At 37.0% G+C, this 20889-nt stretch overlaps 1 protein-coding gene across 1 annotated transcript in view; it reads left to right on the top strand.

Moving 5' to 3' along the window:
- The window catches only part of GRIN2B (glutamate ionotropic receptor NMDA type subunit 2B), a 268549-nt gene that overhangs the window by 231700 nt on the left and 15960 nt on the right, over positions 1 to 20889 (top strand). The window contains exons 5-8 of the mRNA XM_058191227.1: positions 658 to 829; positions 1705 to 1858; positions 6936 to 7061; positions 13921 to 14150. Coding sequence (XP_058047210.1) covers positions 658 to 829; positions 1705 to 1858; positions 6936 to 7061; positions 13921 to 14150 — 682 coding nt within the window. The remainder of the gene's footprint in view (positions 1 to 657; positions 830 to 1704; positions 1859 to 6935; positions 7062 to 13920; positions 14151 to 20889) is intronic.

Here is a 20889-nt window from a genome sequence, read left to right as displayed (position 1 = left end):
TTACTTCCCATCATCAGGTAACTTGTTACTCACTTACTTTTGTAATTTATATGGATCCCAGTGAAGAAGAACTGGTTATTGTCCAGTATCAGTAAGAAAGAGATAATTCTTTATTGTTCCCAGAAAGACACTCCATTAGAATATCTTTGATGGCCATCTGTGAATTCATAAAACCCTTTGATTTTTTTTCTCTTACATAGTTTTTTCCCCCTTATCTCTTTTCTTCCGAAGCTGATCTACCAATATTTGGAAATCAGGGGAAAGTTGAAGTCCTATAAAGGAATGGAGGAAATCCTATCCAACCTCTTATCTCTTAAAAGTTCTGTGTCTGCTTACTATGCATGTTCATTTGTAAATTTTGAGATAGTTCTTTAAGTAAATTAAATATTCAATTCTCAATCACATTTTGGCAAGAATTTTGTGCTTTTGCTTAAAGAAAATCATATTTGTTTTTTCAATATTTTACTAAAGTTGTTCAGTTTCTGCTATCTTTGAAAGCTAGATTTAGATTTCAGTTTAGAATCAAGAGCAGAATGCTTTTAAAAATTATATGGTGTTCATCAAAATAATGGGTTTTAAAAAGTTTTAATACAACAGGATGCCAACCAATGTCTACTTGTTTATTCTGTAAAAATATATCTTCTTGTCTTTGTCTAGAAACAAAACAGATGAAGAGACTGCCTATATCAAGAAATGTTGCAAAGGGTTTTGTATCGATATTCTTAAAAAAATTTCCAAGTTTGTGAAGTTCACCTATGATCTTTATTTGGTAACCAATGGTAAACATGGAAAGAAGGTCAATGGAACATGGAATGGAATGATTGGTGAGGTAAGCCAAGACAGACTGAAGTTTCATCTCATCACAAGGTTTTCACAAAACTGAGTGCACATGCACACACACAAACACATAACACACACACACATCACTGAACTGCAATTTAGTTTTATCGTGCCCATACTTGGCTAGGGCTGGTGACAATTCAACAAAATCTGGAAGTCCACAGATTTCCATCCCTGCTTTACACAATTGTAAAAAGTTAAAAAAGGAAAACTGCAAATAAAAGAATGTTTCAATATGTACATTAATTCTTGAACTACATACTTTCCTTTGATTCCATTTTTTTGTTTTGTTTTGTTAAATTTATATACCCCCTTTCCTTCAAGTGCTCAAGGTAGCATATGCAACACTCCATCCTCCAAGTTGTTCCTCTGTTGTGTGTTAGGTTGAATGGAGAGAAAGTCCCTGGTTAAGTGAGCTTCTAAGGTTGAAGTGGACCTGAATTTTGATCTCCCTGGTCCTATTAGTTGCTATATTACATTGACTAACTCTAATATAATGAGATATTTCTCATTCGATATCTTTTAATTTTCATTCCTCGGAATATATTGTCACTTTTTCCCTTGCATTCTCTCTCTTGTCAGTAAAATCATGGTTTAAATCAGAAACTTATTTTATTGCATACTTTATATTTATCTAGGCCATAAATACTGATTAATATGTGTCTATCCATTGGGTTTCATATGTGCTTACAAACTCAACTTACTGTCATGAATATTGGTATTATATATTTTAAAATTTTCCATTATTCTTAAAGAATTTTCAGTCCCTTATTCTACTATTAAGGGAAGCAGGGAAGTGATGAAGAACAGAAAAGATGCAGCCTGCATGTCAAAAATAACATTTGTTCTTTCCCCTCATCCTAGGTGGTTGCCAAACGGGCCTACATGGCTGTGGGATCCCTCACCATAAATGCAGAGCGTTCGGAAGTGGTAGATTTTTCTGTTCCCTTCATTGAGACAGGAATCAGTGTAATGGTGTCACGAAGCAATGGGACTGTCTCACCTTCTGCCTTTTTAGGTAAAGCATTCTTCGGAGGCAACTTGCAGAGAAAAACATGTCAGCAGCTCTTTTTCTGATTAAATAAACAAGCATCCATTTATATGCAGTCTTGGATTTGTTGAAGTTCTAGCTTGAGCTAAATTCAGGAAACAGCACCCGATAAGAGAATCAGAAATTAACTTAGAAATACAAGCACCTGATTCTCAAACCAGATATGAATAATTATATTCAAATAAATGTTTTCAGTTTTTCTTTTATCTGTACTTCCTTAAGCCTGGTAATGCTTGTTACAGTAAGATTTCTAACTGTTTTGATGCTAGCCTCAGAAATATCCCATGCAGAAATATTACTTTGTCTTGTATGTAAAGAAATGCAGGATTTATTTCTGGGGATTTATAAAACCCATTTTGGCAAAGCCCTCAGAGCAAAACACAATGATATAGTAATAATTTTTAAAAAAAAAAAAAGTTTTTCAACTGTCTTTGGGAATTCAGCAGCATGCAAGTCTCTTAAATAAATAAGAGTAAATATAACACCAAAATAATTTAGATAATTCCTACAAATGTTGCATATTATAGTATTATAAAGGGTCTATTAATTATGTCAATCTTTGTTGGACTTTGGAATTATGCATGGAAAAACCCTAAGCTATCCCCCTGGTGATAGGAACTCCAGAATCGAGATACACCCAAACTGAAAGCCTTATCCTAAGCAGTTGTCACTATACATTAGACAATGGTGGGATTTAAAGTAGAATTCACTCTGCAAGTTTCAGCACATAAACAATAGAATATGGTATTTTGAATATTCAGTCCTCAAAATACTCAGAACTTAAATATCATAACCAGTACATTGAACTTAATTTGGAAATACTCTAGAAGTATTGAACTTAATTTGGAAATACATTAGAAGGATCATGAACAGCCATGAAATCACAATTTCTAATATAAGAGGCCTGTTAACAGTGACAACAGCATTCCAAGCACTCTTTCAAAAGCAGAACATCACATTCAAATAGAGCAAAGATGGGCCATTCTTTGATTGCCAGAAGTCACACTTGACATTTATTGATGAGATAGAATTTTCTAGTCATAGATATTTAGAATTTTTTTTAAGGTAAGGTTTAGGGCTATATTAAGACCAGGTTCCTTATATTCTCAATCTTTGTAATAATTTTGCACAAAGGGGTAGACATATCAAATTATATCTGTATCTGTATCTGTCTCTCTCTCTCTCTATTATCTATCTACATCTCTCTCTCTCTCTCTCTCTTCATATATATTCATACACACACACATATCAATATTGATATATATTATTAATAATCTGTTGTCATATATCTTACATATGTATGACAATAGATCATTATATTTTTTTCTATAAAAAATGGTGCATTTCCTTCACTAACTAAATCTAATCAAAGATGCTTTCATTTACTGCTTTCTACTGGACCAACTAGAATTCAATCCAAATCTAACAACATCCTGATACTCTGAAGCTTATTCTTTGGAAACAGAGCTATTTGGTTCAAAATAGGTCACATCATTAATCATTGGTAGACTTTTCTATTGATCAATATTTCAGTTTTATCTTGATAAAAGTTTCAGTGTTTTAACATTTCACCTATCCCAATTTCCCAAATATTGATTTAAAAGTTCTGCTGCCTTCTAGGGATTAGATAGAAAGGGAAATATAATTATATATCAAGCTATTTATTGTGAGAAATCCAGTGACTTACTCCAAATCTATAAACCAAAAGCAAGCAAGAAAAAAAACTTTTTAGTATGTAGGAGTAGTGTCACACATATGTTCCCAGACCCAACCAGAATGGCAAATTCAGAATGCTAGTGTGATTAATGACATTGAAAACTGCTAACATTATCAATAAGATATATTCCTCTATGTTTCGCAGACTTTTACTTGTGCTTATGTTTCTTTGGATCCTTTGTCTACGTCTGCATTTAATTTTGTTAAAGACACAAAATTGGAGGTTGGAAGAAAAAAAACCAGACAACCCTGTGATTGAGTAGATCTTTATGATTAATGCAATGTTCAGGCAGGATGCCAAGAATGCTACAGTTTGGGAAAGTCAGATGGCAGAATGTAATACTGAGTGGATACTTTAGCTTCCTATACATTTTAGCATTCATTTTTATAAAAGCCAACTTCAAATTCTTACGGGGAAGAAATAATTGAAAACATACAGGTGATACTAAATGTATATATGCTAAAATATAGCTTAATGGGCTTCGGTACCATGAATAGAATAGAATAGAATAGAATAGAATAGAATAGAATAGAATAGAATAGAATAGAATAGAATAGAATAGAATAGTTGGAAGGGACCTTGGAGGTCTTTTAGTCCAACCCCCTGCTTAGACAGGAAACTCTACACCACTTCAGTCAAATGGTTATTAAATATCTTCTTAAAAATTTCCAGTGTTGGAGCATTCACAACTTCTGCAGGCAAGTTGTTCCACTGATTAATTGTTCTGTCAGGAAAATTCTTCTTAGTTCTAGATTGCTTCTCTCCTTGATTAGTTTCCACCCATTGCTTCTTGTTCTATCCTCAGGTGCTTTGGAGAATAATTTGACTCCCTCTTCTTTCTGGCAAACGCTGAGATATTAGAACACTGCTATCATGTCTCCCCTAGTCCTTCTTTTCATTAAACTAGACATACCCAGTTCCTGCAACTGTTCTTCATATGTTTTAGCCTCCAGTCCCCTAATCATCTTTGTTGCTCTTTTCTGCACTCTTTCTAGAGTCTCCACATCTTTTTTACATCATGTTGTGTCTGCGCCCCCCGAGCCGGGCCCCCTGCCAGAAAGTGACTTGGAAAGTGAGGGGGAAGGGCCATCAGGACTTACCTCTGGAGCACCGGCTTCCCTGGCTCAGCTCCAGGAGCCAGAGGCAGAGGCAGGCCATAACGAGGCTTCTGTCCCCTGACTCTTCCCCTCCAGGCCACGCCTCCAGTCCCAGCTGATGGCAATCAGGCCTGACTGGACCCTAGGTTTCGTAGGCAGGAGAGGCGGGAACAACAGAAGCAGGGGTAGGGCAGGCCTAGGAAGTGCTGAGTCATGGAGCCACACCCCACAGAATATAAAAATATTTTCTGCTCCGTGATGAGCAAAAATTAAGCTGAACTATTTGACTCGGGGAGAAGTGAGCTGAACATTCATCCTGGACTGCTGACTTCCTGGTTGCTTGGCAACCCCAAGATAAAAGGGAGACTTTGGCAGGCAGCTGCAGATTCCCTGCCAGGACTGATAGCAGCCGTGAACTCAATTACTGGCTCGTTTAGCCAGCTTGTGTGGCTGAGGCCGGGAGGGGACAGAACACATCGTGGCAACCAAAACTGAATGCAGTATTCCAAGTGTGGCCTTATTAAGGCATTAACACTTCAAGTGACCTTGACTCTATCCCTCTGTCTATGTAGCCTAGAACTGTGCTGGCTTTTTTGGCAACTGCTGCACACTGCTGGCTCATATCTAAATGGTTGTCCACTAGGACTCCAAGATCCCTCTCACAGTTACTACTATTAAGCAAGGTACCACATATACGGTACCTGTGCATTTTGTTTTTCTTGCCTAAATGTGGAACATTATTTTTTTCACTGTTGAATTTCATTTTGTTAGATAGCGCCCAATGTTCAAGTCTGTCAAGATCCTTCTGTATCTTGAGCCTATCTTCTGAAGTGTTGGCTACTCCTGCCAGCTTGGTGTCATCTGCAAATTTGATGAGTTCCCCATCTATCCCCTTGTCTAAGTCATTGATGAAGAAGTTGAAGAGTACAAGGCCTAAAACAGAGCCTTGGGGTACTCCACTGCATACTTCCCTCCATGTAGATGCAGTTCCATTGAGGACTACACATTGAGTGCAGTTGGTCAGCCAGTTGCAAATCCATCTGGTGGTGATGCTGTCTAACCTACATTTTTCTACTTTATCTAGTAGTAGCTTATGGTCTACTTTATCAAATGCTTTACTGAAGTCCAGGTAAATTATATTGACAGTATTCCTCTGGTCCACTAATTTTGTCACTTTGTCAAAGAATGCAGTAAGATTAGTTTGTCATGGTCTGTTTTTGACAAACCCATGTTGGCTTTTGGTTATTACTTTGTTTGCTTCTAAGTGTTCGGTGATTCATTGCTTGATTATCTTTTCCAGAATCTTCCCTGGTATTGAGGTCAGGCTGATAGGTCTGTAATTTTCTGGATCTCTTTTTTTCCCTTTTTTGAAAATGGGAACTACATCAGCTCTTTTCCAGTCTTCTTGCAGTTTTCCTGTGCTCCAGGATCCCATAACTAGGAGTTCTAGAATAATGTAACAGATGAGGGTGGAGGTTCGTTCTCAAGCTTGTGGGTCCGTTTCTGAATGTTTTGTTACCAGGCTAGGTAACATCCTAGGGCAGTGTTGGCGAACCTGCGTGCCGGAAATGGCATGCGAAACTGTCCTGCGGCAAATGCACAGCCTCACCGGCTCCCATCGTGTTCCTGTGCTCAAACGCGCGCCGGCCAGCTGGCCGTCGCGCACGCAGTGCTGGCGACCCCAGAAGTGCGGCAGTCCATTGCACATGTGTGTTGGCAAACCTCTGGCATGCATGCCACCTTGCGCATGCGCGGTCCGCCGACATCACGCGCGCATGACAGCCAGCTGACTGGTGCGCATTTGAGCACAGGAATGCGACGAGGAGCCAGTGAGGGTGCACATTTTCCTTGTGCCGCTTCCAGCACGCGTGCCATAGGTTCGCCAACTCTTTCCTAGGGCACTAAACTCCATTGAAGATGTTACCTAGCCTGATAACAAAATGTTTGGAAACCAACCCACAAGTTCAGAGAATGAATCTTCACCCTGATCCTACACCTGAACTACAGATATTCACCACCATTGCATAATGTAACAGAAATATAAGAAGACCAACTCAATATTGTTTAGTCACTGTGAGGTTTGGTTCCCAACATTTTAAATGATATATAAGATCTATCTATAAGTTTAGTCAAGCTATTTCAGAAGATATAATTAGATGTCTAGTAGTTTGCACTCTGAAGTATGCTGGAAAGGTTCCTGTGAAATAATTACCTGTCCTTTTCTGTCCAGAGCCATTCAGTGCTGATGTGTGGGTGATGATGTTTGTAATGCTGCTTATAATCTCTGCGGTGGCTGTCTTCGTCTTTGAGTACTTCAGCCCTGTGGGATACAATCGGTGTCTGGCTGATGGCAGAGGTAAGGAGACACATCTTTTATCATGCAATCTTTATAATCCATATTGGACAGAAAGATACTTCTTCTCCATTGATATACATGTCAACCATGGTTTGTGTCAACTCTACTGACCACATAAATAGATATTCTCCAGGAATCAGCCATGTACAGACCTTTTCCTGCATGCCTAAAGAAAAAAAAAAAGAATAGCAAGTCCACAAACAGCAGCAAATCTGAATGGATCTCTTTGGATGATAAAGCAGCTCTGCAGCACAAGATACTGAAATGTTCATTTCTAACAAGATTAGAAACTTGAAGCCAAATCTTTTGCATATGTTTACAATGTTTCTAAAGTAAAGTTATTATTGTCAAATTGAAGTATTAATTTAGTTGGAGATGCTAACAAGTATATAATATTTTCCTGTTTTGTTATGCGTATTATTTGTATCCCTAATTACTAGATGGATATTTGAAAGCTTTTATGAATTTCCTTGCCTTGCTTCTGCTAATTTTTCCATGTATTTTCAAACTGATGCAGGAATGGAATGAAATAAATTCAAAAGATGAAAAACCAGAAATTTATGAAAACTCTGTAATAGTGGGGAAGGGGAGAAGTAAAAACGAAGAGAGCAGGGCTGACCAGTTGATTTATGATTAGAGAACTAAGACAGATACTAGATCAGATGAACAGAAGTGGGTGCTACGGTGGCTTCTCTAAACTGTTAAATGGTCCTTAGTATGTTCTGTTTTATCTCTAGGACAATAGTGCTAACATATTTAGAAAGGAAAGGAATGTTTCTGGAACATCTTTTCAGATGCTTGTCGAGTTTGCCATAAGCAGGTTTATGTCACCACCTTTCTACATCTTGAAAAAAAAAAGACAGTTGTAATAGAATTTTAGCCAAATCCTAAAATAAAGCAATGTTAGAGGTGTGGTGGATTGTGTGTGTGTGTGTGACCAGTATACATATCTAAAAGGATGTATGTAGAACTGTACACATTAATGTACACATAGTGGTATGTATACCAGGGGTGAAATGTTCCTGGTTCAGACTGGCTCAGGTGAATAGGTAGCGGAGATTGGGGCTGATTTGCTGAACTCGGAGCAATGGCTGGCTGGCCATGCCCCCAAACCAGTCCATGATCTGCAGTCCTGCCATGCTTGCCTGCCTTCCACACTGCCTTCCGGGCGTCCTGGTGGCCTGCTTGTGAAGGCTGGTAAGCGGAAGCCCACGTGGAAGGCAGGGAAGCATGGCAGGGCTGCGGGGAAGGAGCTAGCAGCTTACTCCCTTCCCCAAAGCTTGCCTGCCTTCCACGTGGGCTTCCGCTTGCCTGTCTTTGCAAGCTGGCCACCGGGATGCCGAGAAGGCATCATGGAAGGCAGGTAAGCATGGCAGGGCTGTGGGGAAGGAGCTAGCAGCTTACTCGTCCCCCCACCCCACTCAAGCAGCGGCTTCTCTGCTCAGCCCCAACAAGCTATGCATCCATGATGTATCCACCAGTATCCCGAGAAAAGCAGAGAAGATCATCGCTTGCAAGCAGACAAGCAGAGGTAGCAAGCGTACACTATGCCGTGGGAAAAATGAGATGCCCTGTTGCCCGCAGAGCCTGCCGTTGATTGGGGGAGGGCGAGGAGAACAGCGAGATTCAGGAAGTAGGTCAGGTGGAGCTGGCTGACTCAGGGCTGCTCAGAAGCTGCCCCCGCTGTTGCCAGAAGTTTGGGTGCCTCGGCTTCAGATCGCTCCCTCCCTCCCTCCCTCCCTCCCACACACACACACACATATACAAAAACAGAGGTTGGCGAGCTCTCTTGTTCGCTCTCTATCCAAGGGCCCCATGCACAGCCCATTTGAGGAAAGGGCATGCACAGCTGGGCAGGTTTGGCTGGAGGAGGAGGTAGCTTTTTCTGCAGCATCCCCCTCCCCTCTTTGGATCACCCTGCAAGGGGGAGGCTCTGCCTTTGCAGAAATGGGGTGGGTGGTTTGTATGGAGGATTGGCGTGGGGGATGTGTGGCCCACTGGGATGAAGAGCAGGACAAGAGAAGGCTCCAAGGTTCACTTGGACAGTGAAGCAAGAGGGAAACTTAAAGCGTTGGGGGCTTCAGAAAGACAGAATGTGCTTTTGTGTCAGAATGTGCAGCTCCTGGCTCTTAACAGTGAGTGATGTGAGTGACGTCAAGTTGGCCACGCCCACCCAGTCACATGACCACCAAGCCACTCCCACCAAGCCACGCCCACATAACCAGTAGCAAAAAAGATTAGATTTCACCCCGATGACAACACAATATACACAAGGAATCAATAATGTGGAGGATAGATAGCAGATTGAATAAGTAAACAATGATAACATATTTTGGTTAAATGACGCCCTCCCTATAACGGAATTGGTAATGTAATTATTTTTGTGAGAAAACTGCTTTGAATAAGACTTTTGTAGATATGAAGGATATGTTAATATGATGCTGTGTATTTCTTGATAGAAATTAATATGTTTAAGATTATTCTTGTGTTATATAAGTGTCTATATAATATTGTCACTACAGCCCAATGGATCACGTCCAGGTTGTTCAGCAAGGCATTGAAAGGCACAGCAAGTACACTATGCCTCTGTGCATGGCTTTCATTGACTACGAAAAGGCATTTGACTCAGTATTCCAGCAAGCAATAATTAATGCATTGCTCAACCAAGGCATAGACACTGCTTATATAAACTTACTACAATCAATATATAAAAAAACAATGGCGACAATTTGCTTTAATGATTTTGAAGTGGAAATCAACATAGAACAAGGTGTACAACAAGGTGATAAAATATTACCTATCCTTTTCTCAGCCTGCCTTGAGAAGTATTATGCACACTAGATTGGGCAAAAGATAGAACAAAAATCAATGACACCTATTTAAATCACCTAAGTTTTGCAGATGATATTATTCTCTTCTCACAAGACCCAGAAGAACTACAAAGACACATATAGGAGCTGCATGAAGCAGGAGAACCATATGGCTTAAAAATAACCCAGAAAAAGAGCCAGGTTATGTTTAATAAATTCAGTAAAGAAAGAAAATAATTTACATCTGGAAAAGAACAAGACATAGTAGACCACTACATATACCTTGGCCAACGGATCTCAATGGAAGATGATACAATAAAGAAAATTGAACACCATGTTAAATGTGGTTGGCAGGCATTCAGCAAGCTAAACATAATTTTCAAGAACAACCTCCCCCTTTGCCTGAAGAGAAAAGCTTGCGATCAGTGTGTGCTACCTGCTCTAACATATGCCAGTGAAACATGGACACTAACCTCAAAATTGATACAAAAATTATAAGAGGCACATGGAAAAATACATGTTCGGCATTATAAGACAAGACAGAAAGATCTGCACATGGATTAGAGAACAAACAAAAGTATCAAGAGAGTAAAAGAATTGAAATGGAAATGGACTGGTCACATAGCAAGAAGAACTGATGGCAGATGGACCAAGCCATAGAATGGATCCCACTTGATAAAAAGAATCCACCAAAGTGACCTAAAACAAGATAGATCAATGTCATTGCTGGCCCAATTGGTAAAAGAAAGCTCAGGACCGTAATGGTTGGAAACATGCGGAAGGGGTCTTCATCCTGCAGTGGATAGACAATGGCTAAAATGATGATGATAATATCATATTATAAATATTCTATTCTTAATATAATTACTAATTTCCATTTATTTTTAGGTTGTAATTAGGTAAATGTTTGTACAATTTCCTCAGAATTAATTGCTCCAGCAATGTCCCAAAAGTGGACCTTCTTGTTTTTTATTTTGGTGACGTTTCGCTTCTCATCCAAGAAGCTTCTTCAGCTCTGACAGGATAGTGGGGAATGGAAGAATGGAAAACAAGGAAGTCCAGTTGCCTCTTGAAAAAGCACCTTTGGTACAACCATGACCTGGATGACTGAGAATCTCTACAAACTTTCTGCTCCAGCAATGGTTTAGTGGGTGATTTCAAAATAATATGTTTGAAGATTCTGTGAAACTTCCATCCATTCCCTTGTAATCCTATATAGTAAAATTTTTGAGGAATCTATTCTCTGCGCATTCCAAAAAAACCCATATTTGGACTGCATTCCTTACATAATGTGCTCACTGAAATAATGTTATCCTTTAGATTTTGAATTTCTCTAAATGTTGCACTGAAGTTATGGCAAAAGCAAATAAGCGTATCAAAAACCTGATGCTAACTTGTTTATTTTTTGTGATAAAATGTTTATAAATATTTATTTTTGAAGGAAGGTAGTTGCATAAATATGCTATGTTGTGAGAAAATATATTCCAAATCTTAAATTTAACTTTTTGTCCATATTGAAATTTGTGCATATTAAGGTAGAAGTGGAACACAATAAGCTAACAAATGAAGGTGTGGGAAATCCATAAAAACAAGCAATCCGTAGCTGGCAATTGGTCATGAAACACTTATTATCAGCAGCTGATAATAGCTTTAGCAGCAAGGTAGACCATAGTGTGATTATTTGTTTTTAAAGATAAATATGCATTCAGAATCCTAGTCATGCTTCTACAATCACAATCTCAACACACAGGCTTTTATTTTATTTTTTTTAAAAAATGCTGATAGCACATGGGAATTCTATACTACGTAACTCTGAAGTAATGGACAATTTTCAATAATGTTTCAATGTAATAAACTTTTTGAAGTCTACAATTTCGCAATATTTCTTTCTTTTAAATGGCCCACACTTGCATATTCAGATTTTAAAAATGCAAATTACAAGCCGCTATAAATTAATTTGTATGCAAAAATAAATGTTGATGAAAAACCTCACTGTTGAATTTTCAAAAAGCCATGAAATGCAAAATGAATGTTTCTCATAATAACATCTCATCTGAATTGCATATAGAGAAGACAGATTTGTCATTAGATACATTCATTCAATTCTTATTGAAAGTCAGTCCAAATTGCTGCATGTATTAATAGTACGGATAATAGACATTAGGGAATTGGTTCAACTAAGTTCTGTACAAATGCAGAAAGAAGAAAACTGTGACTGAAGAAAATCTTTCTTGCACAGCCATTTCTTTTCCCCTTGAATAAATATAAAACTGTGTGGACTTGGTAAAAAAAAAATCATTATATGAAATGATTCAGGAATATATAAGAAGATTCAAGTCAAATAGCTTACTAGTAAGCAAGCAGTAAGCAAAAAGACCACCAACTTCCTTGACAGAACTTACAGTTGAGGACAACAAAACAAAGAAAAGTAGAATGTTGTTGCCTAGTTACAAAGAGAACATTCCAGCACTTCCCCCAATCACAAAACCCTTCATATAAATGTAATCCCAGTAATAATTTATATGCTTCAAATTTACAACATTGTTTTTATCTTGTAGTTCATTGAAAGGATAATGCTGACTCAAATCATGTAGCATGTCAATTTTTTTAAAAAAGAAAGAAGGATATTTTTTCCATGTGTATGAGTATTTCATGTATGTGTATATCTCCATAGTCATTACAGAATCTGTATAATTTTGACATCATATTTCTTCATGGAAGTGTTTCTAAATATCTCAGAAAAATACTGTGAAAAACATCTGTCTCTGTGTTACAATGAAAAGTGCTAAGAGTAGCATAGCATATTTGCACATGTGCACTTGTACATACTGTAAAACCTTGCCTAACAATTGTTGCTGGAATGGCTTGCAATTAGTAGGTTTTCAGGGTGTATAATAATGCCTATCAATACAAAGCAAATAAAGTGATATTTTTGTTCTGTTCTTTGTTTTTTGTATCCTTTTGGGTACTCATAATAAATAGCATTTATCTTCCCAACAGTCCAGGGTTTAATGATTAGGATACTAGTGACTGGGTTATCCAATAAGCCTCTCAATCCAAATTCTAAGTGTACTGGACTGTCTTAACTCCAAGCTCATGTTTCTGTTCACTAATTTCTTTTGAATGATCTATCCAACTTTTCTCAAAGCAACTATTCCAACTACAATATCTTGTGTATGCAAAATGCGTTTTCTTTATTTATAAATGTGAATAATGTATGAAAGATGTCTCTTAATAACTGAGAAAATATGTTAGTTCAGCCTTCCCATCTGATGCAACTCAGATATATCAAGCCTCCAACAGCCAGATTTCTAGTTAATTTGGCCATCAGTCATGTTGGTTGTGAGAATTTTAGATCCAGCATATTTCTAGGCACCAGGTTACAAAAGTTTGATAACGATTGATGGAGAAGAGTTGTAAACAAGAATATATGCACCTGCTTTATGCAATGTATTAATTCATGTAGATGTTACAGTACACAAGCTCTTAAAGGAGAATATTTGTAACTCAGGGTTGAAATGAGGGGTCCTTGGTGCCCTCTGAGCTTGGGGTTTTTTTTGTTTGTTTGTTTTTGCAGACATTCATTACCCAAAATAGGTAACATCATCAAAATTGTTACATAGTTTGGGTAATGAAAGTTTGCAAGAAAACAACCAAGCTCAGAGAGCACCAAGGATTGCTCACAAACTCTTAAACATGCACATGGAATGACTTACAAAGATCCTCCATTTATGTATGAATGGTTGCCTAGTGAGTATAGCTAGAGCAAACTGCTGATTTCAATTTAAATCATATTTAATCCTGAGATTACATTTCTGTGCTCACATTCAAGAATAAGTTTATGGAGGACTATGGAGTTAACCTGTTAGTACATAAATTATGCTGCAAACTAATGCAGCATTATTTAAACTAGAGTTGACCTTTATCACAGTCTTAGCCAACAGCATGACATCTGGTATTGGATAAAGCTAAAATTACATTTCATTCATTACTTAGAATAATTTGTTGTGCTAGTTCTTACTCTTTCTACTATATTTTGGTCATTTCAGAGCCTGGTGGTCCATCTTTCACTATTGGTAAAGCTATCTGGCTACTATGGGGCCTTGTATTCAACAACTCTGTGCCAGTGCAGAATCCCAAAGGGACTACTAGCAAGATCATGGTATCAGTATGGGCCTTCTTTGCTGTCATCTTTTTGGCCAGTTACACTGCCAATTTGGCTGCCTTTATGATCCAAGAAGAATATGTTGACCAGGTGTCTGGACTGAGTGACAGAAAGGTAATCCTCCTGCCCCTCTCCAAGCCCTTTGTTTTTCCTCTACTTAAATTGGCATATACAATAGCAATGATAACATATAGTATGATTGCTATGTTATAATAATTAACATATTATGGAAATTGTGCAGTAAATGTTTCTTATTAAGGATGAGCTATGGGACTGTGATTCTCTAACAGCATCTTTCTCAAACAGAAAGAAGAACTTCTTTGGAAGAATCACAAACTATTTGTTGAGATTTTCCATAGTAACAGATATTTCACCTATCCTATTTTAATTAATAGATAATCAAAGTGATTTATCCATTTACATGTAGTACATGAAGTAGTAATATAAGGAGCTACATTTCAAGTTTTTCACAGAATTTTCAGATTCAACTTTTTTTCATTTTAATGTTCATGCTTTCTTACTGACAACTGACTTGTTGTAAAGCTATGAATCTTTAGTTAAAAAATGTGTGAAAAAATTCTGCCTTTTCTCCTAATGCTTAATTAAAAGTAGAACTGCTTAAAAATATGGATAAAGTTGCAGAATGTGTTTTCCCCCTTATTCAATTCTCCTATAATTTCTTATAAGAGAAATATTTTAAAACATGGTAGATTGACTCTTAAGCAAGTATAGTAACAGGAGGAGGAGACGAAAGCAATGCATTTCTTTTCCGCAGTATAAGTAGTAGGTTATAAAAGATTAGTGCCATGTAGGTTTAAAAACAAATTCCCATAATTTTCTTAACCTTTTTCTCTTTCATGAAATGAGATCAATTTCAGTTTCAGTTTGGTCAAATATCAGCATAAAACTAGAATCAATCAAACAACAATATCATAAAGAAAATGCCAGTTTTGATGATTTTCTTTGGGTGTGTGGTATTTTAACATACTATTATTAATATTAAGCTAAAAATATCTAAAACTTGATCTAAGAATAATCTGAAAACTAAGAATAAAATTATGGTGTTTGAAACAAAAATGATATGTCTAGCTAAAACTAAATGGCAGGAGTTTGAAAACACATACTCCATTTGATATTAATAAAAATCTAAATTGAGTTTTAGATTTAGTTCAGAAGGTAACAATAGGATTCTTTTATTCCACCACTGGATGTTTCTATTTCAGTTGATGAATGCTGCAATCAGAGAAAGTCAATACTCACCTAATTTTAATACAGTAGAATTATGTTTCCAATTTGGAAACATCCAAGAAAATGTGGTACACCTGGAATCAGATCAATTCCACATGGCATGCAGAAAGGGGTAAAGAGAATGTATGACTTGCTTTTTCATATCTAATATGAAATACAAAGAGGAACCTTGTACATCTCCCACTAGGGCTTGTGTTTATATGTTTCAGCCACAGAGCTGATTCACATGCTAAATGATGCATGATGTGGTGGAATATGCACCTGGAAAAGCAGTGGGGAGAGCTTTGGCAACACAGAGTTTTCCCAGAGAGGAGCCCCGATTAAGAGACTGCACAATCCTGTGCAGGATGGGGGAGGGAATAAGAGGTTTAATATAACCACACCCTAGAATCTCTCAGTATATACTATATACAGTAGGTTAAAAAATTATACTTTTAGTTGGCAAGATTCTGTCCAGTAGGTGCAAGCAAATAAAGGACTGGACTAAATTGGATCTTTTGGTGTCATCTTTGGGCTTGCTGGCCAAATTAAGTATATGTTGTTTATGTCCAGATGTTGATTCCCAGAATTATTTCTAGGAATTTAAATATGTGGAAAAATGTTTTGAATGGCAACCCCCCAGACTGCTGCCTTTATTAATTATATACTCATTGCACAGAAAACAGGTGTGTTTTTTTTCTGTAAACAACATACAATGCATACAAGTATTAACGTTATGTCTGGATGTAGTTTGGTGAGACTTAACTCAAACAACCATATATAATTCTTTGGTTAGGTATTGTTTAATGCATTTTTAATATTGTATGTGCTCATGGTATTGGGCAGCCTTACAGATTTGATAAATTTATTGTGACACAGTAGATTTCATTACTGGAGGGTTTTTGGGGATATTTTAAATAATTTCTGTGATAGAATTAAAACTGAATTCTGGCTGAATAGAATTTGAGTCTAGGAAATTGTTAGTGTGAACTACTAGCCAACTTTTTAATCTTTAGGCAATACCGTCCTTGTGAAGCGACAGCTTAGTTTAATTAAAATTGGTTGCAAGCTCCTTTTCTGATTAGAAATTCAGCACCATCATAGAAATTGGCTGCGGCCTGAATTCTTAAATATTCTGGTTAATGCAGAGAATGTATATATAGTGATCTCCTTGGCAAACTATCGAAGCTATGTTGTGATTTTTACTTTCAGTAAACATATGTGAACATATGGAAGGTTCATCTGTGAATTTGATTTTCGATAATAAGGCCAAGTTCCTTTAATCTTGCTATTTTGAATTTTCATTTAATTTTAAAAATAACTGATTAATTATTTCTGTTCTTATCCTCAATCCAATTATCATGAGATTGTGGTCTCAGGGTTACACAATATACCTCATTATTAATTTACCACATTACAACAGCCATTTTAAAATTCAAAATGTTGGTTATAACTATGGACGTTCTTTTTTTAAAAAAAGGATTCTATCTCTGTTGTGGAATCACCCACTGAAGGAAAGGGCCTTTCTTGGGCAGTAAAGAGAGATTCTAGCTTGGAGTCAGTTTGGGAGAGGAAAGGTCTGTCTTGAGGTCAGACCTTTAGGTCTATATCTGCCATTTCCAAAGAGAAGGCCCACAGTCTGGTGAGCTTCTTGTAATATAGGTGATCAACAATAAAATATCTACTTGGGCCTATTCATGAGCGGTTCTGGTGGCTTGCGCCTGACAGGATCCAGAGCCACATAAACAGTTTTGTCATGTATAACATCTGTGGGGAAATAGATGGAGAGATTAAATAGGGAACAGATTAAAGAAAAGAAATTGAAATACTAAAGTGAATCAAGAAAAATAACAATTATAACAGATTATTTATCCTGCTTATAGATAATCAAACCGTAAAAGTGAACAACAATAATAATATATCTCATTACCGTTTGTTTTGACCCAGAACTCCGTAAAGGTGCTCTACTGGGGGAGCAAGTGTGTGTGTGTTTAAAGCATTAATTGCTTCTTTTCGTGCCCTCAGGTGACTGATTCTGCATAACCTTTCATAAATACCTTTCATGAATTGAGCTGGCACATGTTCTACAATATATCATATTGTAATATATCAGTATATATTTTTTCAGTAATTCAGTAATTACAGTTACTGTAATTTTCCAAAAATAATTCTTTTTTTGGATTTCCATTAATTGGTTCAATTCAGCAGTATGAGGATTACCAATACTTTACACAATCCTAATTTCTCCGTACTCTCTAAAGCATATTGAATTTCCTAGTATTAGATGCTCAAAATACCTAGTTGAAATCTCTAGTCTCAAGAGCAGAAATGAGGTTCTTATCCTATATAAAGAATAGATATTTTTGTGAATGTAAAACATTTCTTTAGATTCATTATTTCTTAGGTTTCATAGGTTGGTAAATGCAGTTGGGCAGCACCTTCAGTGTTACGAACATAAAATTTGCTAAGAAGAGTTATTACGTGTGTACAGTCAAGCTTATAGTCAAAGACATTTGAATTTGGGCATCATATGCTTTTCTGCATTTTATTTTCATTGGACTACAGAGCTGGAGCTAAGATTTGGTAAAATTTGGTAAATTGCAAGCTACAGATGCAATGGCTAATATACAGTAGCTATTGCTCTCTCAGCTAATGTTCTTGCTAATTTGCTAAAGCATTATTGCTTTTTCCTCCAAGAATTTGATTCTACAGTTCCCTCTAGAATAACTGAATGTATTGGTTCAAGATAAGTTGATAAGACAAGATAATAAGATGAACTAACCTTTATTGTCATTATTCTATATATACAAAGACCCTGCTCTCGAAAGAAGGAACGACACCCAATGTCACCATCCAATGTCACCATCATTATATAGAGATCTTTACTTTAATTTAGGCTATTTCTAATATAGCCCTTGAGTATTGGGGATGAGGGACTTACTCTGTATCACTTTATATAGTAATGAAATGTACCAGGATATTCTATAGTAAGTCATTCTGATCTCTTCCATTGCCCCAAGCACTGCATATCCACATTTTACTGCTCTTACACTGATTTATAGACTTGCCATAACATTTGCTTTTAGTGTAGTTTTGTTCCTTTAAAAAGATGCTACAATATATACTATAAACTTTTATTTCACTGGCCACACACACACACACACACAGTTTGATTTTACTTGTATTAAAGATTTAAAGGGAGCATGATTCAATTCAAATTTCTGATTTGAGGGCAAATTGATTCACACTGCTTTGAGATGCAAAATGTGATTCATAAAAAGAGTTTGTCCATAGCCTATAATCAGGAAACATCAGAGTGCCTGCAGCTGTTACATTTTTTGACAGAATGGAGCGGAGAGAGCTGAGATGGTAGACTCTTTAGAAAACAGTAGGTCTGTCTAGTTCCAGCTGGATTTCTTCAAGGGTTTTGTCATAATACTGCAACTATTCCCTTTTTTGTTGTTGTTTTAATGGGATGGTTCAATCAAAGCTATGTTGAACTGAAGCATTCCTTTGAAGATTTGAACAGCCTAATATTTTTATCAAATTATTACCAGTGCAAAAACACAGTTATCTACAGATGCATATTTTTCAGTAGAAAATGTTTACTTAGTCTGACAGCAGAAGGGATTGAGGTAACCACAAAAACAGTATCTTTTTGGATGAAAATCCATATACTTGAATCTATTTCAGAAAGTTCTAATTTTAGCAATACAGATACAGACCACATTTTCTGCAGCAAAAGTGGGTGGTTCAAATATATGTTGTTATGTACATCTACCATTTCAACAGACTAAAAGCTTTTTGTGTGTTTATTGCCTTGGCCCATCATTCTTTTATTTTTACATAATATTGTCTAGTTTCATTGTTAAGCACATTTCAGTTCTTGGATTATTTGTTTGATACTACATTGGCAAAAAGTACTACTAAGCCATGCAAAATATTTCTGCAGTACTGAAGAACTTTTACTTTTACTTAATAAACTGACATAATTCTACCTTTTAATATTAATTTGGTGGCTCCTAGCTCAGAGCTCAATTTGGTGTTGTTTTCATGCCATCTTCCATATCAGTATAATATAATATTTGTAGTTTAGAATTGAACTAAGCGGTCCTTGATTCTCCTCTGAGCTTGGTGGTTTTCTTGCAGACATTTTATTACCAAAGTAGGTAACTGCATCAGTGTTAGAATAGAGTAGAGTTTGCTCTTATTTTTATATACTAGTGGCAACACTGACAGAGCAAGCCACTAATATATAAAAATAAGAGCAAACCACACTCTTTTCTAGTACCAATGAACAAGGAAATTGTAAGAACACCTACTCACTCTAGATGAGTTCAAATCACCAGGACCAGATGAATTACACCCAAGGTTCTGAAGGAGCTGGCAGATATGATCTCAGAACTATCAAACCATATATTTCAAAGTTTTGGGAGCACCAGAGAACTACCAGAGGAGTGGAAAAGGGCTGATGTGGTTCCATCTTCAAAAAATAAAAATGAAAATGGATCCAGAAAACCAGAGATATATTAACCTGACATCAATACCTGGAAAGATCCTGGAAAAGATAATCCAGCAATGAATCTGCAAACACCTAGAGGCAAATAAAGTCATAACCAGAAGCCAACATGAGTTTGTCAAAAACAGACCATGCCAAACAAATCTTATTGCATTCTCTGACAAAGTGACCAAATTAGTGGATCAGTGAAATACTGTGGATATAATTTACTTGGACTTCAGTAAGGCATTTGATAAAGTAGACCAACATCTACTATTTGGTTAGACAGCATCACCATCAGACAGATTCGTAACTGGCTGACCAATCACACCCAACATGAAATCCTTAATGGAATTGCATCTACATGGAGAGGAGTAGCAGTGGGTATCCCAAAACTCTGTGTTAGGCCTAGTAGTCTTCAATATCATCATAAATGATTTAGGTAAGGGGATAGACAGGGAACATCAAATTTACAGACAACACCAACCTGGCAGGAATAGCTGACACTCCAAAATACAGAAGGATCTTGAAAACTCTCTGGTGGCTCAACAGACTAAGTCTGTCTGTTATTAACACAGCTGCTTGCAATTACTGCAAGTTCAAGTCCCACCAGGCCCAAGGTTGACTCAGCCTTCCATCCTTTATAAGGATGGACCCAGATTGTTGGGGGCAATAAAAGTTGACTTTGTATATAATATACAAATGGATGAAGACTATTGCTTAACACTGTGTAAGCCGCCCTGAGTCTTCGGAGAAGGGCGGGATATAAATGCAAATAAAAAAACAACAACTGTGCCCTATCTAACAAAATGAAATTCAATGTAAGTTTCTACACTTAGGCAAGAAAAATAAAATGCATGGAATGGTATAGAAGAGGTGGTGCCTGGCTCAATAATAGTAACTGCAAGAGGGATCTTGGCACCTTAGTGTACAATCAAATATGAGCCAACAGTGTGCTGTAGCTGCCACAATCCTAGGCTGCATTAACAGAGGGATAGAATCAAGATCACATGAAGGGTTAATAACAGTTTAAAATGCTTTGGTAAGACCACACCTGCAATATTGCATCCAGTTTTCTAAAGGATGTATTTATCAGGGGCAGAAAGAACATTGGGATACAAGGTGAAC

Source organism: Ahaetulla prasina, chromosome 7 (assembly GCF_028640845.1).
Source record: "Ahaetulla prasina isolate Xishuangbanna chromosome 7, ASM2864084v1, whole genome shotgun sequence".
NCBI classification, from domain to species: Eukaryota; Metazoa; Chordata; class Lepidosauria; order Squamata; family Colubridae; genus Ahaetulla; species Ahaetulla prasina.
Note: the sequence above shows the minus strand (reverse complement) of the source record. Positions and strands in the feature narration are given on the sequence as shown.